Here is a 25,517-nt window from a genome sequence, read left to right as displayed (position 1 = left end):
TGATTATTCTAAGACAGAAGGTAAAGTTCTAAAAAAGGTGGACTGGGAAGCTTCCCCTCGGCTCAGCACTGTCTACTGGTTTTGAGATGACTGGAAGGCAAAGTAGGTAGTAATTTGACCTGGACTTAGCAACATATGTCTTCAAATCCTTCCTCAATCACTTAATTACTGTGTGACCAGGAGCAGGAAATTTATCCTCTGTCTGCCTCAGTTTCTTTATCTATAAAATGAAGATAGTATTTAGCACCTACCTTACAGAGTTGTTGTCCGGATCAGATGAGATAAGCATATGGAAAACACTTTGTAAACCGGAAAATGCTCTGTAAATGTCAGTTATTCTTATTATTTTGCATTCACTATACCTTCCCGTAACCATTTTCCAGGCATGAGTTCCATGCCACCTGTTCTCAGTGATGTCTATCAAAGGGTTTTGCTCCTCCTCAGATCACCTCAGCTGGAGGGACTGGCCCCTGGGAGAAGCCAGCCTCTACTCTCTTTCCATGTGAATGGGAATAGCCTCTTTCCATTGGCTTCATAGCCAAAACATTCTACATCTTTAAAACTATCAGACTGAAGCAGTCTCTCCTTATCTCTGTCTCCCACAGTATTGGGGTGGGGGGTGAACGTCTTGGGCATCACATCATGAACTGCCCAGGGAAGGGCTTCCTGCCCCCACCCCACTTTTAGATCCTGAGAATCAGGCTCAGAGTTTTAGTCGGCTTTGTTTGTCCTTCTTCAGGCCTACATGCAGATGGTAGTGTCTCTGCCAGACCATGGTGACCCTGGAGGCACAGATGCTGCAGCTGGCCCAGAAGGGAAGCCTTGAGGAAGGTGCTCAAACTCACAAACTCAGGGAGTTTTGAACTTGAAACTTGGTGGTACTGTGCTATGGAGCTAAGTCTTGGGACTGAGGTGATGTGTGTGTGGGGGGAATGGTGTCACTATGTGCTGGGGGATGGGGATGGGGGGCAGATTGGGGCTTGGGGAGGTGATGATGGACTGCCTTTTCTGGACATAGATTTGAAGCAAATATTCCTTTGTAAAAATTGTTGTTACATAGTTGAATGGAATTTGGGTCCTGGAAATCCTTAAAAAGAACACCATCAATGGGGGCTCGAGCGAATGGCACAGGCTAGACATCCTTAAATCTCTTAAAAGATATTGGAAGCGGGCAGCTGGGTGGCTCAGTGGAATGAGAGTCAGGCCCAGAGATGGGAGGTCTTAGGTTCAAATCTGGCCTCAGACACTTCCTAGCTGTGTGACCCTGGGCAAGTCACTTAACCCCCATTGCCTAGCCCTTACTGCTCTTCTGCCTTGGAACCAATATATATTATTGAGTCCAAGGTGGAAGGTAAGGGTTCTAATAAACAAACAAATAAATGAATGAATGAATGAATAGATGAATGAATAAATGAATAGGTGAATAAACAAACAAATAAATAAATAAAAAGTATTGGAGAACACTAGGGGAGGGATAAAATGAAATACATCTGATTCTCAGGCAGTGTTGCTAGGGTAGTCACAGATACATATCTATGAGCTCTAATTTGCTTCTTTTCATTCTGATCTCTAATTTGCTTTGCTTATTACCTATACTTTTTCTGTATTTAAATTTAGATATATAGGGGTGGAGGGAGAGCAGCCAGCTGGCTCAGTGAGTTAAGAGCCAGGCCTAGAGACAGGAGGTCCTGGATTCAAATTTGACCTCAGGTACTTCCTAGCTATGTGACCCTGGGCAAGTCCCTTAACCCCCATTGCCTAGCCCTTACTACTTTTCTGCTTTGGAGCCAATACTTAGTATTGATTCCAAGATGGAAGGTAAGGGTTTTTTAAAAAATAAATATATGAAGCCACAGATTAGTGTTGGTACCCTTCTTGGATATTGTTTTCTATGAATTACTTATTTTATTATATTATTTTTACTTTCTTTGTATTGATACCTGTTACTCTCTGTGGTGTCCATTTTGGAAGATTATGTGGACAAATTTCCTTTTTGTCCTCCCTTTTAATGTAAAGTTCTCCTTTTTCAAATTTGCAAGACTCTAGACAAATGCATTTTTAGGGTCCTCATTATTGCAAGAGTTCTAGTTTTATATTTCAAGAGTCTTGTTTTTATATATTTTAAGTCAGAAGTCATTACCTTTTTTGTGTTAAAAGCCCCTGGTGGCAGCCTGGTGATGCCTAGGGACCCTTTTTTAGAATAATGGGGAAAGGGATAAGCATTTATATATTGCTTACTACGTGCTTAGTACTATGTTAAACACTTTTTACAAATATTATCTCATTTAGTCCTTACAAACAGCTTCCCATGGCACATGCTGTTATCTCCATTTTTAAAATAAGGAAATTGAGGCAAGCAGATTTTAAGTGACTTGCCCAGAATTACACAGCTAATAAATGTCTGAGGCTGGATTTGGTCCAGTGTTCTCTCCTCTGCACAATTGGCTGCCTCTAATGGTGATATATGCATAAATAATATACTTGGGATTACAAAGGAAATAAAATTTATTGAACTATAGTTAACAAAATAGTAGGAGAAGAGGGATTCCCCTGAAATCTGTCCACTGTTCCCTTGGAGGTCTATGAATGCCAGCTTAAGAATCCATGTCTTAAGCGTTGATCTATAAATCCAAAGTCCTCTCTCAGAAACCATCTTAACCAGCGTTCTCTTCCTAAATCCTTTCTTTTCCAAAACCTATGCCTTCGATCAGCAGCAATGGTAAAAATGTATTCTCCTCAAGCTCTGAGTTTCTTGCTCAGGATTTCCTAGTCTCTAGCAATGATTTCCAGTTGGTTTGTGGTTTTGTTTTGTTTTTCCCTTGGTGGCATCATCTGTCCACTCACGAAACACCAAAAGTGCCTCATTATTATCAAGTCTGATAAGTCTTGATGGATCTGTATCACACTCTCAGTCAGGGGTTCTCAACTGAGGCTCTCTGAATTTTTCATTCATGTTTTATAACTGCATATCAATAGCATTTCCTTTGTCATTGGATATATTTTATCTTAAGCATTTAAAAGCATTATTCTAAGTAATCTGTAGGGTTTCCTAGACTGCCAAAAGGTCCATGATAACCACAGACAGAATGAGAACCCATATTCTAGTTATGAGCCCCAGAAACACAGCAAACCTTCCTGTTTATGCCAGGTTGATAGTGGCCTTGGAATTCCTTAGAAGGAGGTTACTTATTCCTCCAACTTATCTCTCCTTGCTTTTAAAGGCTGACATCTCTCCTGATGGTCTCCCAATGGATTCACATAGTCATTCCTTGGAGAACAAGAAGCTGAGAAGATCCCAAATCTTCAAGGGTCCTTCTTTCTTTCCTTCTTTGGGTCTCATTCTTTAGCCTTCAGGTCTCCTGGTATGGCCCAGTCATTTCTTTTATTGTGATTGTTTCTCTTTTGAAGCATTTCCTTTTCGTGTATTTTTCAGAATCTATTCTCTTCCTTTGAGGCTCTGCTCCAATGTTTACTTCCTGGGAATTCTTCCCTGATCCTTCTCAACTAAAAATATTCTCTTTTCCCCCAAGTATTCCTAGATCCCTTTTGTTCCCATCACACTCTACCTTGAATTATACTTTTCCATGGCCATGTCATATCCTTCCACCCTATTATTCCAGTTTTGTATTTGTTTCTCAAAACAGCCCTGTGAGGGAGGTCAATACTATCCACATTTTGCAGATGAAGTACCTGAAGTTCAGAGATGACAAGGGATTCACCCATTGTCTCACAAGTAGGAAGTATAAGAGCTAGAATGAAAATTTCTCTTGATTCTAGGCCCAGCTCTCTTTTCTACCTAACCATAGTGCCTTTGATTAAAGGAGCAGACAAAGAAAGGAGGGGACACTCATCGTTGGAGGGGAGCAGTATGGGTACGGTCCAAAGCACTTAGAGTGCCTTCTCCAGCTCAGAGAGTCATCATTCACTCATCCAGTCTTTCAATTAGCACATATTTGTTAAGAGTCTACTGTGGGCAGGGGACAGTGCAAGTTATGGAGGAGCCATTGAGTTTAGGTTAGATATGGTCCCTGACTTCAGTTAACTTCCAGTATTGAAGGGCAGTAATGCAAATATACAGAGCAATAATACCTTATCAGTACATTAGAGTGCTATTTGGGCTCTGAAAAGGATAGCTACCAATCAGCAGAGGAGAAAGGAGGGCTGAAGACCAGAGAAGACTTCATTGGGACCTTGATATCTAAACTGGGCTTGAGAGATTGGAAGGAATTCTACAAGTGAGGAGGACGAAGGCATTATAGATATAGCAAAAGTCTGAGAGCACAGGATGGATTTTGGGAGAGGAGAAAACAGGGAATTCAGGATGAAGCTGAAAATGAGAGAGAGAACTCAAATGTGGAGGACCTTAAATACCTGGCAATGCAGTTTAAACTTCATTTGAGGGACAACAAGGATGGATATGAACAAATCCTCGGAACGATTCTGGTATGTCCAGCCTTATTTTCTACACTGGGGATAAGAAGATGTTATCCTCAGCCCTGGAAGTTCACTGTCTGGTTGGATGAGAAAAAAATATAAATTATCTGTATTCTTAGCTGTCAGTTAAGATATTGATTGAGGGAATTGTGGGCAAACGAGGGAAAGAAGAATGTAGATGGGATGGTCAGAGAAAGCTCCCTAGAAGATAGATGAGTTTTGGGTTGTGTTTTGAAAGAGAGGGCATAAAGACAGATAGATAGCTCAGTAGATGAAGAGCCAGGCCTGGAGATCAGAGATCCTGGGTTCAAATCTGACCTCAGACACTTCCTAGCTGTGTGATCCTGGGCAAGCCATTTAATACCGATTTTCTAGCCCTTTTCGCTCTTTTGCCTTGGAAATCCCTAGTGTGGATTCTAAGACAGAAGGTAAGAGTTTTCTGAGAGAGAGACAGAGACAGAGAAAGAGAGACAGAGAGAGACAGAGACAGAGACAGACAGAGAGGAGGAAGTGAGGGAGGGAATAGATTTGGATAAGAGTTAGCTTTGCTTGTTCCCTTGCTGCCTGCTAGAACTACAGGAGACAGTGTGCAGAATTAAGGACCAGGTGTGAGGCTTAGTGTACGGGCCAAGAACAGTATGGTAACATCTGCCTGGGACTAGTTTTCCCAGTCAGGTGGGCCACCCATCAGCCACCTCTGGAATAACATTCCAACTGTGAATTTTTGAAGCAACATGTCCATTGTTGTTCCTTCTCCCCCTCCAAATCTTTCCTCCAACTTCTGCTAAGTGCAAAAGGTCTTCAGGCAGAAGTCTGGACACCAGGAGTAAATGGTTTTGGCCACAGCAGCTCATGAAGATTTGATTGGATGCAGAATAATCTACGCCAGGGAGATCATGAATGTTGGTTCATGACAAATTTGGAGAAAATGGGTACCTCCTCAGGAAGTCTTTCTGGCTTAATGCCATAAAGATTTCATCATCCTTTTATTCCAAGTCTCAATCCTAACTTACAGATGCACAATGCTGTTTAAAATGTTTATGCTGTGGGTGTTGTTCTGTTCTTCTTTCCTCCTTCCCCCCTTTCTCAATCCCACCTTTTTGGCTTGTGTGTGTGTGTGTGTGTGTGTGTGTGTGTGTGTGTCTGTCTGTCTGTCTGTCTGTCTGTCTGTCTCACTGTCTCTGGACAGCAAAAACATAGGAAATGAAAGCATTGGAAAGCAAAACAGGGAAGGACAGATGTAGAATATATAGTGAGAAAAGAATCAAAATCCCATCTCTACCCAGGAAGCTTTCCCTGACTGATAGAAATAAAAAGCAGCATATTATCCATAAGCCCCATTGGCACTATAGCTTCAAACTGTCTAATTTGGCTAGTTTGCCAGTGAGAACTTTTCTTTTTCTTTTAAAAAAATAATATATTGAGGGCAGCTAAGTGGCTCATAGGATAGGGAGTCAGGCCTAGAGATAGGAGATCTTACGTTCAAATCTGGCCTCAGATACTTCTTAGCAGTGTGATCCTGGGCAAGTCATTTAACCCCCATTGCCTAGCCCTTACTGCTCTTCTGCCTTGGAATCAAAGACAGTATTGATTCTAAGAAGGTAAAGGTTTTTAACAATAATATTCTGTTGATGGTATTTTCTTTTCTTTTTAAATTTTTATCACTGTCATACTATATTCCTTTCTTCCCCACCCCTACTCCCAGCTAAGGGTTGTTGGGTTTTTTTTTTTGTTTGTTTGTTTGTTTTTGGTAAGCACTATGATTTTGCTACTATATGAAAGAACACGAGATAAAGAAATTCCCTTCTAATGTGGTTTAGCACCACCTCTGCAATCTAGTCTTAGAAACTTATTTGGAGCACTCAGAGATTAGGTAATTGTGTAGCAGAGACAAAACTCAGATGCAGTCTTCCTGATACTAAAGTCAATCTTCTATCCATTAAACCATACTGCTTCTGCAGAAAAAAAAAGTAGAGTCAAGGAAAAGAAATCCACACATTGATCATTCCTGAAAATCTTTGCTTAATGCCCTACCTTCAATCCATCACCTCTCCATTGAGAGGTAGCAATCAATTTCATCATCAGAATTTTTTTCCTTTTTTAAATTTAAAAAATTTTAAATATTTTTCCATGTTTACATAGTTCATTTTCCACTGGGTTATACAAATGTTATCGCTTATACCTATTTCCCTATTATTTATTTTTGCAATAGAGCAATCTTTTAAAACCCAAACCCCAAATCATATATCCATATAAACAAATATAAAACATTTGTTTTTCTTCTGACTTTCTACTCCCACAGTTCTTTCTCTCAATGTGGATAACATTCTTTCTCATAAGTCCCTTGGGATTGTCTTGTATTAGCAAAGTCTATTACATTGTATTGTTCCACAATGTTTCACTTTCTGTGTATAATATTCCTTTCATTCTGCCTCAGTTCATGGAGGTTCTTTCAATTCCTATAAAAATCCTCCAGTTCAGAATTCCATGTGAACTGGAATGACCTCCAGGAATTGATGCAGAGTGAAAGGAGCAGAACCAGGAGAACCTTATACACAGAGACTGATACACTATGATACAATCAAATGTAATGGACTTCTATACTAGCAGCAATGCAATGATCCAGGACAACTCTGAGGGACTTATGAGAAAGATGCTACCCACATTCAGAGGAAGAACTGTGGGAGTAGAAACACAGAAGAAAAACAACTGTTTGAACACATGAGTTAATGGGGTTGTAGATGCTAAACAATCACCCTAGTGCGACTATCAATAATATGGAAATAGGTCTTGATCAATGATACTTGTAAAACCCAGTAGAATTGTGCATCAGCTATGGAGAGAAGGGGTGTAGGGGAGGGGGAAATAACATGAATCATGTAACCATGGGAAAATATTCTAAATAAAACATTTTCTTAAATTTCTCTAATTCATCATTCTTACATCAGAATAGTATTCCATCACTATCATTTACCACAATTTGTTCAGCCATTCTCCAACCAAAGGACACCCCCTCATTTTCCAATTTTTTGCCACCACAAAGAGTATGACTATGAATATTTTTGTACAAACAGTTTTCATTATTATCTCATATATATCTTAGATAATATGTATATATATGTCTTCAAGGCTGCATGCAAGAGATATAAGATATATATATCTTTATATAAGATGCTGCATGCAAGAGATATAAGATATATATATCTTAAGATATATATATCTTATATCTCTTGCATGCAGCCTTGAAGGACAAGAGCAGCAGCTAGAAGGAGCAACAGTGGATGGTATGAGATAGAATTGTGGGAAGGGGTCTTGGTCTCTGGACTCAGTGGGAGATGGAGGACTTTACCTCACCTCTTGTTTCAACATTTGAATACCTGAGGCTTTCCCTTTCTATATCTTGTTCCTGAAGAAGTGGAAGTGTCTGATAAACAACACCAAAGAGGCTTTTGGGCATCTGCAACGGCTGGAGGGTCTTTAGACCTGGGAGGCTTGCTGAGCCAGCCTGAAGACCCATTGCCCTGATCTGTGCTAATTGAGAGAGTCCTTTTGTAATTGTGTCTGTAGATTAGGTTAGAGGACAGATTAGAAGGAAGAAAGAGAGTTCCTGGCCATAACCTGGGGACCTTGGCCCAGGGTACAAGGACTACACACATATAGTGACTGAGTAGGGCTTCCTATCCATCTCTCCACATCCATCTTTGAACCAGTGTTAATAAACCATCCCTGTTGCTGAATTATGCAGTCAGATTAGCCTTCTGTAAGAATACTTGAATTGGACAGAGGATGTGAGGGAAATTTTGGGGTGACAGCTCTCATAAAGCTTTGGTTACACAAAACCCGAAGCTGTCCAAAATTGTTGTCACCTTGACTGAGAACTGGGTTCAGCTGGGACGATTTGGGGGCCAGGCCATTCTCTAAGTCCTGGCAAACTGTCTATACCAAAACTTTGTCTGAATTCGGGTTCTGAGGAGACTAAGCTATCACTCTTTGCAGATGATATGATGGTCTACTTTAAAAATCCTAGAGAATCAACTAAGAAGCTTGTAGAAATAATCAACAACTTTAGCAAAGTTGCAGGATACAAAATAAATGCACATAAATCATCAGCATTTCTATATATTTCCAACACATCATAGCAGCAAGAGTTAGAAAGAGAAACACCATTTAAAATCACCCTAGTAGGGGGCAGCTGGGTGGCTCAGTGGATTGCGAGCCAGGCCTGAAGATGGGAGGTTCTAGGTTCAAATCTGCCCTCAGACACTTCCCAGCTGTGTGAGTCTGGGCAAGTCACTTGACCCCCATTGCCTACCCTTACCACTCTTCTGCCTTGGAGCCAATACACAGTTTTGACTTCAAGATGGAAGGTAAGGGTTTGAAAAAATAATAAAAAAAATAAAATCACCCTAGTCAATATAAAATACTTAGGAATCTATCTACCAAAACAAACACAGGAATTATACGAATACAACTACAAAACACTTTCCAAACAATTAAAACTAGATCTAACAATTGGAAAAACATTGAGTGCTCAAGGGTAGGACAAGCTAATATAATAAAAATGACCATTCTACCCAAATTAATTTACTTATTTCATGCCATACTTATCAAACTACCAAAAAACTTTTTTACTGAATTAGAAAAAAACTATAACAAAGTTCATTTGGAAGAACAAAAGATCAAGAATATCAAGAGAAATAATGAAAAATAAAACATGAAGTAAGGGGGCCTAGCAGTACCAGATATTAAACTATACTATAAAGCAGTGGTCATCATGAATTTGGGTTCCTGTCCATCTCTGTCTGCTATACCATTCACAGAGATAACCCCTTGGATCCCTCAGGGTGAAGGTAAAAAGTTCCCCAGATAGGCTCAACACACACCTAAGTCTGTCTAACCGAATAATATCTTTGGGGCATCCCCTCAATCATCTTTACGTATAATAATTGTTACTATTCATCTTTTCTTATTTCACAATAATATTCTATTATATTCATGTTAGAAGTTCTTTGTCATCGTGGATTGAGAAAACCTATCAGGAAGACTTGAATTCAAGTCCTACCAATGACAAATATTGGCTGGGTGATCCTGGGGAAGTCACTTAACTTCTCAGAACTCTAGGCCACTCTGTTAGACTATAATAAGTTGCAGAAGTAGTAGAGAGAATTTCCTCACATGGAAGTTCCCTCTAATAATATCATACTGTATATGTTTGGCATGGCAGGGGCAATATGGAAATCTGTATTTCATGAAATCACTGGCATAACCTATAGCAGGCCATTTACTGCTTTGGGGAGAGGTGGGGAGGACAGGAGGGAGAGAAATCTGAATTGAAAAATGTCAGTAAATAATTGTCAAAAATGGTTTCTATGTGTAATTGAACAACAACAAAAAAAGAAAGTTAAAAATTACTTATGGGGGTAGCTATGTAGCTCAGTGGATTGAGAGCCAGGCCCAGAGATGGGAGGTCCTGAGTTCAAATCTGGCTTCAGCTACTGCCTTGCCATGTGATCCTGGACAAGCCGCTTAACTCTCACTGCCTAGCCCTTGCCAGTCTTCTGCCTTGGAACCAATAAACAATATTGATTCTAAGACAGAAGGTAAAGGTTTTAAAAAATACTGATATCATGGGTCAAATCTAAGCCCTACTCCTACATTCATATACCACCATTTTTTCAGCAATTTCCTCAACCAAGGGGTACCCTTTTTGTTTCCAGTTCTCTGATAGTACAAAAAGTGCTACTATAAATGTTTTTGTAGACTTCTAGCCAAGATGGCAGGGCATGAATGAAGGCAGATAGCCCAGCTTCCACTTGCTTACTCCAGCAAAATCCTGAAATTCTCACCAGACTAAATAATGATTAAGGGAGCCAATAAGAAATGACAGTAAGTGATTACTTCCACTCCAGAACTAAACAAAAAGTGAGGCAGAAGATGATAGGAAATAAGAAAGGAGGCAAAGCAAGTCCCAGCTTAGGTAAACAAGGCAACAGCCTCCCAGTTTGGTCAGAGATGGGCCAGAAACATGTATAGCCCATGACTTTCAGGGTCTGGAGGCAGCAAGAGGGGAGAGTTCTCTCCAAAAAGCTCCATGATGGTAGAGATTTCCCAGAGAACACCCTGTAAGTCAGAGTGAATGGCAGCAGCCAGTGAGATGCCCCAATACTTTATTAGAATAGCCTGGGAGCCCAGAGGTCAAGAGGTCCTTAGCACTCAATCCTGGGACACCTCCAGGACCCTGTAGACCCAGGGCTTTGGACTTCAAAATTTCATAAGGACAGAAGCAGGTAGGTGACTCAATGGATTGAGAATCAGGTCCAGATATAGGAGGTCTTGGGTTCAAATCTGATCTCAGACACTTCCTAGTTGTGTGACTTTGGGCATCACTTAACCCCTATTGCCTAGCCCTTACCAGTTTTCTGCCTTGGAACCATTACATAGTATTGATTCTAAAATGAAAGATAAAGGTTTAAAAAAAAGATGGAAGGTACGGTTTAATAAAAGTTTTCATAAGAATTTAATTTTAAGAAGTGGAGGTAGAGGTGGGTGTAGGAACTGGAGTGGCCCATGGTAAGATCAAACAGGACTTAACTATCCTATCCAAAAGCCCAGTAGGCAGTACAATTTAACCTTGGTACAACCTCTGCCCCTACCCCCCCCCAACTAGAAGATTATAGAAATGATTAGGAAATATATTGATTTGGTATTGATAAGATAAGAACTTTGAGAAAGGGGTCACTGAGGATGGAGGCAGGGCTGAATGCTGTGCCTGAGATCAAAACTTGGAAGGAGGGAATCAGGCAAAAGATTCTGACTGTGGGTCAGAGCTTCTGGGAGTTACTGGCTTACTCCCTCTCTGGCTTCTGGTGAAGACAGACATCTCAGACCTTGCTCTTTGCTGTATAGAGGGGAGAGAGAACTCTAAACCGTCTGAAGAGGTTTTCCTACCCTCTTTTCTGTGAGAATTCATCTTGGAGAAAGAAGTTGGCATACCTGCTTTAGTGGAGAATGGTTTTGAGAAGAAGAAAGATCGAAGGCCTGTTTGGCTCTACTCTGGCTGGCCAGCCTCAGCCATATTAGGCTGGTTGGCTCTGTGTTTACTTGGAGACATCTTTATTGATATTAAGTTAATTTTAATAAGGATTATAGTTAGATTGTAGTCAGATAGCATTTGGGGATTTTTTAATAAGTGCTAAGCAGTTTCAGAGTAGCTGGAAGACACAGAAGAGTTTGCCACGAGGCAAATGTAGAAGGTGGTTGGTGTTAAGGCTTTCCTTGTTACTAATCCTTATACTTATATTTGTTAAATATAAATAAATAGATTTATTATAAATATATAGTCTCTAAGTAAGTTACATACTGGCCTGGTGAAGTTATATACTGGTCTGGCTTTCCTTCTGAGGGGAGAGCTGAAAGATACTTTTGTGAACATCAACAAAGTATTTTTACCACAGCATCCTCCTCAACAACACCAATAATAATCCTCAATATTTCAGAGCTAAGGCTGGAAAGAGGAGTAAAATAAAGATGACATGGACTAGCATAAAAAAAGTCACTGTAGATCTAGGGATGCTCAAAAATACAATACAGAAAGAGAAAACAACCCATAACAATTACTGGCTGAGACTCAAAGGAGAAAATAGATTTTCCACAAGGTCTTTGTGATTATCTAAAGGAAATGAAGCAAAAGATTTAAAAATGTTCCATAGGAAATATTTGGAAAGAGAATAGCTTTAAAGAGAGATTTATAAACATTATCTAAATAACTAACTCCATGAACACTAGAATAGATCAAATAAAAACCAATGACTCCTTGAGACAGCTAAAATTATTAGAAAAAATTAAAAGATTGAAAAAAATAGCTGATTTTAAAAAACTGATGTGGAAAACAAATCAAAGAGAGATCATTTAAGATTTGTTAAACTTTCTTAAAACTGTTTTAAAAACCTGTATATTTCAAGAAATCATAAAGTTTATTAGATATATTAGAACTAGAAAGCAAAATATAGAATGAATTGGCCACCTTTTGAAAGGAATTCTAAAAAGTTATAGAAAATGTCATAGCCAAAATCCAAAGCTCACATACTAGAGGAAAAAATACTGTAATTATCCAGAAAGAATCAATTTAAGTGCCAAGAAATTATAGTCCAGATCACATGTGACCTGGCAATTTCTGCAATAAATAAGAGAAAGTTTGGAAATATAACATTCCAAAAGGCAAAAGAGATAGGTATTCAAATAAGAAACATTTACCCTGATAAACTGAGTATAATCTTAAGGTAGAAAAAGAAATGAAGTTTTACTAGAATATAGTCCTTCCAAGAATTTCTGATGAAAAGACCAAAGCTGAAGTAGGAATTTTGAAATACAAAGACAAAATACAAATACAAAGTCCAGAGAAACCTAGAAAGGTAAAACTATATGAGCACCTCGAATAAACTTCATGATGATGCAGTGCTAAGATTTTAATAAGGAAAGAAGAAATGTGTGTCACGTAGAACTCGGTATCTTCAAAGAGTATGGAAGAGATTAAATAAGAAAAATGGAGATCCTGGTTGTGGATTGGTGCTATTCTGAGAGTCTGAAGAGGGTAAAGAAAAGGGAGGGTAAAAGGAATACACTAGTGTAGAAAGGTAGAAGAAAGAATTGCATCTTGCTATTTATCAAAATTGGGGTATGTGAGCAAAAACGAGTATGCAAAAATGGAGTTAGGAATGGGGGAATAACTTTCCTTCTTGTTTAAACCAGAGGATTAAAAACACAGAGAGATTTTAGTGTAGAAATATAGTCAATTGAAAGGGGAGGTGAGAGAATTGGGAGTGAGAATCACTAGCAAAGCCAACTTCCTGATCTTGCAGAGGGGAAATAAAAAAGAAAAGGAGAGAAGAGGAGAGAGGAAGGAAGGAAGGAGAGAAAAAAGGAAAAGATCTAAAGGAGTGCTCATCAATTGGGAAATGGATGAATAACTTATGATATGTTAATGTAATGAAATATTATTACAGTATAAGCAATAAGAAATCATTCCAGAATACCCCAGGTAGTAGGAACTGCTGAAGAGTGAAGTGAACAGAAAATGGAGAAAACAATTTACACAAGGAAAACAAAATGCAAAGAAAACAGCCTTGAAAGACTTAAGAACTCTCATCAATGAAATGTCCAACCTTGTCCCCAAGAGTAACTGACTTCCTTAAAGAGAGGCATTGGGTTCAAAGAACAGAAAGAGGAATTCATTTCTCTACATTGACATTGGAAGGATGCATCTTGTTTGACTATGTTTATTTGTTAAACAGTTTTTAATTCATTATGTATATTTGTTACAAGATTTTTTTCCCCTTTTAGCTTTTAGTTGAGAAGGGGGATATTAAGGTGAGAGGGAGGTGAGGGAGGAGAAGGGATCAAGCCAAAGTAATATCTCTATAAGGAGGAGCAGTAAAATATTTTTTAAAAATACTCAAGAAGAGAAATTTCCCATTTGACATTTAAAGCCTTTTACAATCTAGCTCCAGCCTTTCTCCTCCCAGGTGATTCCATGTCACTTCCCTCATGTGCTTTGTATCCATCCAAACTCATCTATTTGCTGTGTCCTATAGATGCTATTTCATCTCTCTTCTCTGGACCTTTGCAGAGGCCATGCCCTGCACCTGGAATATTCCCCTTCATCTCTTCTGCTCCGCTTCATGGCTAAGCTCAAGTACCACCTTCCGGGGGCTTTTATGTTTCGGTTATTCATTTCTTTGTGTCTCTTTTATATATGTTTTGTGTTTTCTTATTTGTTTACATGTTATCCTTCCCCCTACCCCCATCAACAGAAGCTCTTGGGGAGCAGGGACTTTTGCTTTTGTCTTCATCTTCCTAGAACCTAGTTCAATCCCTGACAAATAGTAGCTACTTCAAAAATGGTTGTTAATGGACTGACAGATCAGGACATGAAAATCCCCAGGGATACTATAGCCCAGTGATGGGCAAACTACAACCTTTAGGCCAGATATGGCCCCCTGAAATGTTCTATCCGGCCACCTGACATTATTCCTAATCTGAGGAATACAATGAGTAGGATACAATACAATGAAACTTCGAAAGAGTTGCCTTAGAAACAGACTGACAGATGAGCATTTCCTTTCCTTTGGCCCCCTCTTTAAAAAGTTTGCCCATCACTGCTATAGCCAATATTATTTTAGGTACCTTTTCAATCTCATCTGGAGGTAGTGTGGTATAATGGATAGAATTGCTGCAATTGTTGGTGTACATCTGGGTTCAAAACCTACCTCTTGTGCTGTTGTTTCATTTTCAAAGAGGACTAATGACATCACAGGGTGATATCCTGACTGAAGAGCAAATTGAAAGAGGCAGCTAGTGGCTCAGTTGGATAGAAAGCCAGGTCTGGAGTCAGGAGGACTTAGGTTCAAATCTAGCCTCAGATATTTCTTAGCTGTATTACCCAGGGCAAGACAATTAACCCCCATTGCCTTACTGTTCTTTTGCCTCAGAACTGATTGATACACAGTATTGATTCTAAGAGAGACAGTAAAGGTTTGGTGTTTTTTTTTAAGTGAATGGGATTAAAGTGAGACAGAATTTTGTGAAGTCATTAGCCTAACTCTCTCTTCCAGAATCATCCAAGTCTAGTGGCAAAACAAGAGACAGGATGGCTGGGGATGCCCAGGATGCAGGGATGATGACCTTGGGGTCTTCCATGTCTAGCAGAGCTCTAAGCACACCATAGTACCTGCTTTAGCTTCATGGCCACTGGAACAAGTTGTTCTCATCTACCTTTTACTCTGGGGAAGTCTTCATATGCCTGAGGTAGACATCCCCCTAACTCATCAATGAGTTTGAGATCTGTCACTTACCCTCAACCTGGTTTGGATTGTCTACAGAAGTGGTTTCACCAGGGTATGATCAATGGGCATGTGACAGCTTCTTGGAGCCAAAGGTGAGAATTGGGTGAAAGGTGGATGTCAAAGGTGGAATATCAGAGGTGCTGGTACTCCCTGAACACTTTATGCACACCTTTCTGGCTGTGGGATGCTGGGCAATTCATTAATGTCTTTGAGATTCAGGCACATATTTCTCAGGATTTATCTATTGTGTAGGAAACTGATGGATGCCTAGAAGAATAGATGATCTAAGCTCTGGAAGGCCTCTAGAAGGGTATTTTTTAGTTGAAGACATCACTCAAATGGCACCAGAGATGATCATCTTGAGGTAGGTGGGCAGCAAGTCAGAATCCAAAAAGTTTTGTAGAGAGAAAGGTGGTCAGGCTGAAGAAGTATAAAGAGAAATAAGGAAATACTGAGGGCAGAGGAGGACCAGGAGAAAAGTGGGACAATAAGCAAAAGTAGGAGATTTGTTTCTAATCCTTCTTTTAAGCCCTTACCAGGTCTCCCATTAGAAGGGTCTACTGCCCTCTGACCTACTAAGCCCTTTATCATAAATTCAGAGAATGAGTAGATGAACACTGAGGTACAGAGAAAGTTGCTCGCAGTTACACAATGAATGGGTAGTAGAAAGGAGAGAATAACTCAGGTTTCCTGTCTCTCATCTCCCCATCTTCCCATTTCCCTCCCCCTTTTCATTCCTCCATGATTCCTTTCAAAGAGGAAAGTGGTTTAGTACTTCAGATCTCTAGAGTGGGAGGGAGAGGGTGCTGAGTGTGTTCCCCCTTGAGTTTTCATCTCAGGAGAACTTGAAGAGGTCAAGGATAAGCCCCAAAGAAGGGGAGACATTTGAGTGGGGAGAGATTTAGAGGGAGAGCTTAGGGGTAGGGAGAAGGGTTTCTGAGTAGAAGGTCTTCCCAGTGTCTCTTATACCATGCTAGGGGGATGTCCACCAGCTTTGGATAAGGGAGGACAATGCTAGCTTTCCTATTGTTGCTTTTCAGGATCAGATGGAGTCTAGCTGAGCTGGACAAGGAATCCAGGGTGATCAGGGCTATTGGATGCTGGGAATGTTGCTGTCCTAGGCTCTATCCAGAGCCTGGCTGAGGGGCGAGAGTCCTTCCTGGTAGCAGGAGGCCCCTGTGGCCGGATCCCAGTCTCCCATCCTAGAGAAAGACATGTATTCATAAGAGGCGGCCTCACAGGCAGCCTGGCAGGGGCTTTAACCGAGGAAGGAGGATTTTTTTTTTTTTAAATAGGCCAAGCAGTTTGGCTCCTCAGCCCTAGTGGGGCCTGGTGGGTGTTTCATAAAGGTTCTGCCTCATCAGCCATTCACTGAAGAAAAAAAAAATTAAAAATAACAAGGAAAAAAAATAACCAACCCTTGCATTCCTTCCTCTGCAGACCACGGAAAAAAAATACCCCCCCTCCTTTTTTTAACCTCCAGAGTGGGTTTGACACACCCCCAAGCCCAGCTTTGGGACCAGTAATCCTTGGACTCAAAGTCTCCCCCTTCAAGCAGTGCTTCTTGGGGTCCTTCCGGCCAGCACTGTGGCTTTAAGAAACTTCTAGCTGTCTGGAAATCCGCCCCCCACCCCCACCCCCAAAAAGTGACTGAGAGAAAGCACAACCCTCAAACTCCCCCCTGCCCCCCCAATTTGGCATCTCTTCATCCTCCAGTTTCTGGTGTCACTTATGAAACACAGGTCCCTTCGGCCGCCTCTGCACAGGCGATGTCTGGGTTGCAAGGGGACAGCAGCGCCAGGGCGTCCTGAGCCCGCACCCACTACCTCCCAGCCTGGGTTCCGAGGCGGTGACAGCGGTAGGCACTTCATAGCTGGGGGGCGGGAGGGGAGGGGGAATGAGGAAGGGGGAGGTGGTTTGTGAGCCCGCCCAGCCCCTTGCTCCTTCCTCCTGGAGGCGAAACCTCCCCCTAGGTCGGGGCCTCCCTCTGCCGGCCACAGCTGGCCCCGGGGAGCCTGAGCGCTCCAGGCTCCAGCGCAGTTTCCATGTCTCACTGTGTGAGTCTGTCTCTCTGTTGTTTTTGACTCGCTTCAGAGAGTCGGAGAGGAGCGGACTGTCAGGACCGGACTCCAGCCCCGTTTAGCCAACTGGTCCTAAGCGCCTTGTTCGCAAAGACAAAGGAGGAGGGGAAAAAAGAGGTAAGGGCTTTGATTTTTCCAAGAAGTTTGGGGCCCGGCTGGAGAATGAAGGCAGAGAGAACTTTGGGAACTTGCCAGAGTCCAGATGGGGGCCCGCCTGGGCCGACTCCCCTCGGCTCTCCTCCCCTCCCCCAGGCTAGGACCCATGCCCGCTGGGGGAGGTCAAGTAACTTTCTCCAACTCCCTGTGAACTTCCCAGGAAGCTGTGGCTCGCCACGGGGCATCGGTGTGAGTCCAGACTGGAAGTAGACCCTGGCTCCATGGATGCCCTGCTGACACCCACATTGGGGAGCTCAGGGAAATCCCCAGCTTCCACCTTCCACACCCAGGCAGGGTGCTGGGGAGACAGAGATGGGAATGAGCCCGTGCAGCTGGCTGCCTCCCCCCAAACTACAGAGACCTGGCAGCTTGTTCGGGGAGACAGAAGTGATTCAAGCCTTCAAAGAGGAGGAAGAGGGGGGTAGAGGGGAGTCAAGGAAGGGAGGAAGAGGAAGAGAGGAGGGCGTCTTGGAGGGATTTATTTAGACTAGGTCCCTGGGCGCCCAGGGCTAACTGGAGGAGTTTGAAGAGAACAGGCAACTGGGAGTATTTCAGGAGTGGGGGTGGGGGAAGCCATAGCATAACAGGGGCCTTCAATAAGCGAATATAAATACATACCTAGCAGTGGGGCCCTCTGAGGGAGACAGCTGAGTCTGGGATGTCAGCAGGAGAGGAAGCAGGGGAACACGATTGTAGTGGGGGTGAGAGGGGAGAATTGCTGGAAAAGGGGGGGGGAACATTCCGAGAACTGCAGGCTCAGAGAATGGAGACCTCTGAGACCATTTAGCCCAACCCTCCCCACCACCACCACCATTTTGCAAAGGAGGAAACTGAGGCCAGGGGAGGGGAGCTAATATGTTCGAGTTCACAGAGCTGGATCTCCAGGACTGGGTCTCAGGAGCCATGACTTCCTGGGTCAGTGCCTTTTCCACTGACCAATGCAGCCTGTTTGTCCAAAGAGAAGATGAAATCACACCCTTTTGGGGGAGGGAATAACTTGGTTTTCCTATTAGTTAATATCAGAGACTGAGGGGGTGCCAGCAGGCAGAGTAGTCTTACCCCAAAGTTAAAGGAGAATTCCCCAAAGCAAGAGAAATGGGTTGGGTTGGAAGAGTTTTTGGGGTCTTTACCCCACTGAAGATTTCCAGCATAGAGGTCTCTGGGTGAGCAGCTACTGGGCATGAGTACAAAGGCAGCAATTTCAAAGTCAGAAATAAGCAGCAGAATGGGGGCACCATATTTTACAACACCTGAAGCACCTTGGCATCTGAGATCAAAGGATCATAGAACCTTAGAGCAGGAAGAGACTTGAGAAAGAGCATCTGATGGAACCCTTCTGTGCTATAGATGAGTAAACTGAGACTAAAGGAGAGGAAGGGACTTGCCTAGGACCACACAATGAGTTGGTGACAGAGCCTAGACTAGAACTCAGGTCTTCTGCCCCAGGCAAAAACTATGTCAGCTTCCCAAAAGAGGAGCAAATTCTCAACTCACACAGCTAATAAATCAAACCCAGGTCTTTAAAAGGAATGAATGGCAGGGGGTGGGGGGTGAAGGGGGTGAAGGGGAAAGTAAAAACAAGAATCATGTAACCATGGAAAATTTTTCTAAAAAATAAAATATTTAAACCTTAAAAAAAATAAAGGGAATGGATCATTTAGGGAGTGGGGAGGGGGGTCAGTGTTTTTAAAATGATGGTGTAGGGACTGTGTTTTGTCTTTCCTTGTATTCCCAGAATTTAGCTCAATATCTATCACATAGAAGGTCCTTAATAAATATTTATTGACTGACTGAGAGAAGGCATTCAACTTGTATGAGCACCTTCTTTTAGGATGAAGTATGGAGTAACATACCTTGATGACTCCCTGTTGAATAAGAAAATAACATCTCTGTAGATTTCAGCTATTTCCTAGTTAGGAGGAAGGCATTCTGGGAGTTGCATTCAGTATTCTAATACCCTATCGAGTAAGTAGAATGAATAGCATCCCAAAATGGGAATTTGGTACCAGGAACTGCCCCCATGTCTTCCCAGGATACAGTCAGGACTCAGAGAGATTCTGCCCTGGCCTTCCATGGGCATATATGTGAAGCTGCCAGGGTCTAATATAGGGTCACTGAAAGCTTCTTACTAAAAGGATTCAACTGTCTCAGAGAAATCTACATACTTTTAAGATAATCGTCATTTAGGACCAGAATCTTAGGACCAGAGGTGAAAGATTACCCATATGTTCTTCAGTTCATTCCCCCTGCCATCAGATATAACTACAAATCAATTCACCCAAGCTGAGTGGTTAGTTCTGATCCTAAAATTCTCAAAACCGTCCACCCAATGAAGAAGCCAATGAAACCCTTCCAAAGTCTAACCTCAGCCCTTCTTGCTTCAGGGACACATCTTCACCTGCTATTGCCATCTCCAGTTATTCAAAGAAATCCACTACCCTCAGAGTTTTCATTCTTCTGGGTGCATGGGATCTGGGGGCTGCTTTTGGGAATAAAACCTATATTGAGGTAGATAAGGATAATGCATAGTAATTTAAAGAGTGCTAGCAACTTGTGCAACTCACTTCCATTTTTCACTTGTAAAATGAGGAGATTGGACTAAATGACCTTTACAATTTCTTCCAAACTCTGAAAGTATTATTCTTTGATTCTACCTGAAGTAAAAGAAAGAAATCAGAGATTTCTGAAAAAAGACAGATGATGGGGCATTGAATGGAAGTTTTTAGGGATGATTTACTGAAATGCATAGAGGTAGAAGATGGAATGCTCAGTTCAGGGAACTTTCTCTGAATCCAGTTTGGCTGGAATGTAGAATTAATGGAAGGCAGCAGTATTCAATAAGTCTGGGAAGGAAGGTGGAAACAGCTGGGGAAGGCTCTAAGTGAGACTGAGGAGTTATCCTACATATAAGAGGAAGCTAATGAAGGCTTGGGAGCAGCAGAATGACATCATCAGACCTATGCTCTCTTAGTATATTTTGGCAGTTGTGGATAAATGGGTTGGGGTGTGGGCCCTGGGAGTCCTTTTCTGGTGGATATATGGGGAAAGTGCCCAGACCTTAAGATGCTGTGAACTTATAATTGGGAACCAGCCTGGGACTGAACCTGACTGGCTCAAGATGGAAGTCCTGTCATCTGGGAATAGAGTTCAAGTGTCTTAGATTCCAGCCTAATTCTGCTTTATGCTGTTCCTCCCACATCCAAGGCCCTCAGCCCAGCAGGAATATCCTGGCAGGAGCTACGCTTGCTCTGACCCATGGCTAATTATAACTCTCCTTTCTCTTGCTCCCATCCTTTCTGGGGCCACATGGGCAGTATTTCCCATAAAGAAAGATACAAAGGTGACACCAGCAGGGGTTATTCCCCGCCTTCTCTGACACTCATTCCCTTTCCATTGTCTTTTAATGTTTACCTGAGCATACCTGAGCTTCAGGAAGATTCAGGTGAGCCCAGGTTGAACTGCTGATCTTTAGTCAATTTTCCTTGATATGATGCAAAAGCATCCTAAAACAGACCTGTTACTGTGCCTGTCATTGGTTCCTTGGGTGACATTTGACAAATCATTTCATCATTCTACTCCTTGATTTCCTCATCTGTAAAATGTATTTTTAAACTAAATCATCAAATTGTAGATTTTACATAGCTACACACACACACACACACACATACACACACACACACACAGAGGTATTATATAACCTCTGGCCTCTTTGTTGTTGAGGCAAAAGTCCAGTTATTTGAAATGTTTGGGTAGTGAAACAGAAGCTTATATTATAGTGCCCGATGATAGCAAGGAAGTGGGAGAGAAAGTTGGGGAAAGAACTGACATTTTCTTAGTTTCCCTCAGTTCCAGAGTAGGTGGGTAGATACTAATGGCACCAGCCTCTTCTGCTCCAAGATACCTGCCTCGATATCTCTCTTTTCTGCTCCATCTCAGTCCTACCTTAATGATTGTTCAATGGTTGTCAGTTCTTGGTTCACCTCCTCCTTCAGAGGAGGGGGTCCTATTTCTTCTTCCACACTGCTAACCCTCAGTATCTCTGTTTCTGAGATAGCTCTTTCCTTTTATACACATTCCTTAGGGCATGTCCAAGACTCACAGTAATGGCTTTGATTGGTTTAAGAAGGTGTACAGGCCCTGTTCACATTCTGTTCTGATTGATCGATTCAATCAAGAAGTTTTATTACCAAATAGGAATAATTTTATAGCATGGTCAGGATAATCAACGGGGGTGACAACTCTTACACAAAGAACTCTATTAGAATAGTCCTGACAGATACTTACCAGACAGTTACTATAATCCCCATTTTATAGATGAGAAAGCTATTGGTTAGAGAGATATAGTGACTTTCTTGTAATAACACAACTTAGTAGCAAAACTGAGATTTTATCTTAGCTAGATCTCCAGACCTCCAGACTAGTATTCCTTCCAATTCACTAGACTTCCTGACTTATAAATGTAACCTTTTTTCTATGTCTGTAAATAGGTTAGTGAAGTTAGCTATATCTTGTTATATGGAAAAACTGGTTTGGAGAGGGGCTAAGGACCCTCTGCTAATGACAGAACATGCTACTAGACACAGAGCCCAGGAAGCCCTCCAGCGGCTGCTTAGGTGGTAACTGTGCTTCTCTGTAAATGCCTCTTTTTTCCTTCCTCCAGGAGAAGAGATGAAGCAGCTCCACCTACTGTGGCTAGCCAGCTTCCTGGGCTCTGTGTCAGGCTGCCCTGAGGTCTGCGACTGTGGTGAGAAGTACGGCTTCCAGATTGCAGATTGTGCCTACCGTGACCTCCAGTCAGTGCCCCCTGGCTTTCCAGCCAATGTCACCACTCTCAGCCTCTCTGCTAACCGTCTGGGAGACTTGGAAGCAGGTGCCTTTGATGAGGTGCCCTTGCTGCAGTCTCTATGGCTGGCCCACAATGAGATCCGGGTTGTGGCCCCTGGCAGCCTAGCCCCGCTGGTCTACCTCAAGAGCCTTGACCTGAGTCACAATCTTATCTCTAACTTCTCTTGGAATGACCTTCACAATCTCAGTGCCCTGCAGCTGCTCAAGATGGATAGCAATGAGCTGGCTGTGATACCTAAGGATGCCTTCAAAAACCTTGGGGATCTGAGGTCCCTACAGCTCAACCATAATCGTTTCCTGACTCTGGTTGATGGCACTTTTGAGGGGCTCACCTCCTTGTCCCACTTGCAGATCAATGACAACCCTTTTAATTGTACCTGTGGCTTGTTGTGGCTCAAAGTGTGGGCTGTGGCCACAGCCGTCTCCATCCCAGAGCAGGACAACATTGCCTGTTCTTCACCTCCCTTCCTCAAGGGCATCCCTCTGGGCCGACTCCCACCTCTACACTGTGCCCCACCTACGGTACAGCTCACTTACCAACCTAACCAGGATGGAGCTGAGCTCCGGGATGGTTTTGTCCTGGCCCTGCACTGTGACACTGATGGGCAACCCCCACCAGAGGTCCAGTGGAGGATCCAGACACCTGGTGGCAAGGTTGAGATCACCAGCCCCAATGTTGGGCCTGATGGACGGGTCCCAGGAGTAGCTGGGTCCCCCCAGCCCCGCTTCCAGGCATTTGCCAATGGCAGTCTGCTCATCCCAGGCTTTGGGAAACAGGAAGAAGGGACCTACAGCTGCCGGGCCACCAATGAGCTGGGAAGTGCAGAGGGCTCTGTGAATGTGGCTCTGGCTTCTCCAGGGGAAGCCAGCGAAGATGCCCTGGGCCGGAAGTTCCATGGCAAGGCGGTGGAGGGCAAGGGCTGCTACACAGTCGACAATGAGGTGCAGCCATCTGGGCCTGAAGATAATGTTGTCATCATCTACTTGTCTAGCACAAACCCAAAGAAAAACAAAGCAAATTCCCTTGAGCTACTGGGCCCCTGGATTCTTTTACTGTGTTTTTCTCACCTGATTTTCTAACTTCTCCTCTTTCCTCTCTTCTTCTCTGTGTCCCATAATATCCTGTTCCCCTCAATATTGCCATCTGGTTAGAGGATCCATGGAGTTCTCTCTCATCCAACTTTGTCCCTATCCATTGGCCTCCCAAAGATGCCCTCAGACTTTTCTGGTGTTACCAGGGGTGGTGAGGAGAGTAGCTGGCATTGCTTCTAGGAGGTGACAAAAGCTTGTCCTCAGTGTTTTGGTGTCTTCTTATTGCCCCAAAGGCTCAACAATGGGCCTGTTGAGACACTCACAGCTTAGCCATCTTGAGGGGCCCCTGGGCCAACCAGGGGCAGAACGAAAACAATCGAAGATATGTGCCTTAGATTCAACCCCCAAAACCTGAATTGTGTGCCTTTGCATCTCTTTGGCTCCCCCTTTTAGTCACCTCCTCCTCACCCCATTTAAATTAATCCCTCAAACCTCCTCTCAGCTATCTGGGGGTAGAAAGGCTCTGAGAAACCAATTCATTCCATGGTGCTATTAATTGATAACAGCTTCAGTGTGCTTTCCCTTCTGAGGTGGATTCACGGTCCAACCTGGGCAATATTTGAAGTGGAAGCAATAAAGCTTTAATAGTAGAGTTCTAGACATTGTTAGAAGCAATGAGGGAGATATTTAGGGGAGGAGGGTCTTTTCTAACTCTTCCCACCTCGTTTCTGGGGGCAGGATGGTCCTCCTGGGGTCACTGAGTGATGGCTGCAGGGACCACTCTGGACATAGGTGAGGGAGACAGAAAGGAAAGCTCTAGGCCATGGTGATATGCCTGGGTGATGCCTGGCCTCGACCTCCTCTCCTCTGATCTCTACCTCCTCTCCTCCTACCCCAACCTGAGCTCTTAGACACTCCCATTCATAGGACTGGCGGTTTGAGCAACACCTCCTCTCTCAGATCAGAGGAAACAAGCTGGTGTTGATCTAAGCCTGTCTCTCTTTACCATGAGAATGAGGGTGGATGTACCTTCAATTCCTTCTTCCTACTCCTTCACCTGCCTATGGCCTCCCTCAGCCCTAGATAACCCTTCTGCCTCCTCCTTCATCTAGATGTATTCTCCTGGAGTCTCTGTCCTACCTTGTACCCTTCAACAGTGCTGGGACAGAAGAGTGGCAAAGATGTTGCCCATTGCAATAAATAGTATTTCCCATGAGACCTCTGCTGTTTTGCATTGAGTGGCATTTGGGGGGATGGGGGATGAGGAAAGGGATCCCCAACATGATAGGCTTCATCGATCCAATATCTCTTGCATCTTTAGTAAAGGTGAATGGGTAAAGTTTTGTCCTCACAGTAACCCTATGAATATTGTATCCTCATACCAGAGACCAGGAATTTGAGAAGATTGATTTGCATCTCAACTAGTCCCAAAGGACTTTGGGATGTTTTTACCCAAAGGAATAAAACTCAAAGTGAAGTCAAGGGTCCTAGCCACATTTATACAGTATGAGGCATGGCCAGGTTTTCAAGCCCAGGTCTTCTTGACCTCAAGTCCCTTCTTCAAGAGCTCACCGACCAAAGAGGGAAGCCATAGAGAGCAACAGGAAGGCATTAGCATATACATGTTATCCTGTAACTTTCTCAAGAAAGATCCCCAAAAGTCCCCTTGAACTCAGCACATCCAGGGAAGGGGAAGGAGACCCATAGCTACTGATCAGTTGACTAGGTACTGCTTGAAGAAGGGCCAAGATCAACAAATTAGCCCTACCTTGAGTCAGTACTGAGAGACTGGGCTTAGTACTAAAGAACAAAAATGATTGGCCCTGCAGAAGGAGAAAGAGCAGCTCAAGGATGGTCTAGGAAGCCAGGGGTTCAGGTGCCCATGGGAGATAGAAAGAGAATTCAGTTATATAATCAACATGTTAGGGGCATGGGAAATATGTAAAATGGGGCACACGTACATAGGAAATGCCAAGTTCAATTCCATTCTGTATATATTCATTAAATATCTGCCATGTGCCAGGGCCTGTACTAGATCCTGGAGATCTAGGAGAAAATAAAAAAACAACCCCTGCCCTCGAGGAGCTTACATTCTACTGGGAAATGATTAAGTGCCAAGCCTAGAGAT

At 42.8% G+C, this 25,517-nt stretch overlaps 1 protein-coding gene across 1 annotated transcript; it reads left to right on the top strand.

Moving 5' to 3' along the window:
• The first annotated feature begins 17,319 nt into the window (after positions 1–17,319).
• ISLR (immunoglobulin superfamily containing leucine rich repeat) lies at positions 17,320–24,605 on the top strand. The gene is made up of 2 exons (XM_044662840.1): positions 17,320–17,473; positions 22,173–24,605. The coding sequence occupies exon 2, from the start codon at positions 22,181–22,183 to the stop codon at positions 23,435–23,437; it is 1,257 nt and encodes a 418-aa protein (XP_044518775.1). The 5' UTR covers positions 17,320–17,473; positions 22,173–22,180; the 3' UTR covers positions 23,438–24,605.
• The last annotated feature ends 912 nt before the right edge of the window (positions 24,606–25,517 follow it).

The sequence above is a fragment of the Gracilinanus agilis genome, chromosome 2, assembly GCF_016433145.1.
Source record: "Gracilinanus agilis isolate LMUSP501 chromosome 2, AgileGrace, whole genome shotgun sequence".
NCBI classification, from domain to species: Eukaryota; Metazoa; Chordata; class Mammalia; order Didelphimorphia; family Didelphidae; genus Gracilinanus; species Gracilinanus agilis.
The sequence above is the reverse complement of the archived record's forward strand: the minus strand, read 5'-3'. Positions and strand labels throughout refer to the sequence as shown.

Excerpts from the sequence above, each read along its gene's own strand:
- ISLR (XM_044662840.1), top strand. The coding sequence starts at position 22,181 with ATGAAGCAGCTCCACCTACTGTGGCTAGCCAGCTTCCTGGGCTCTGTG.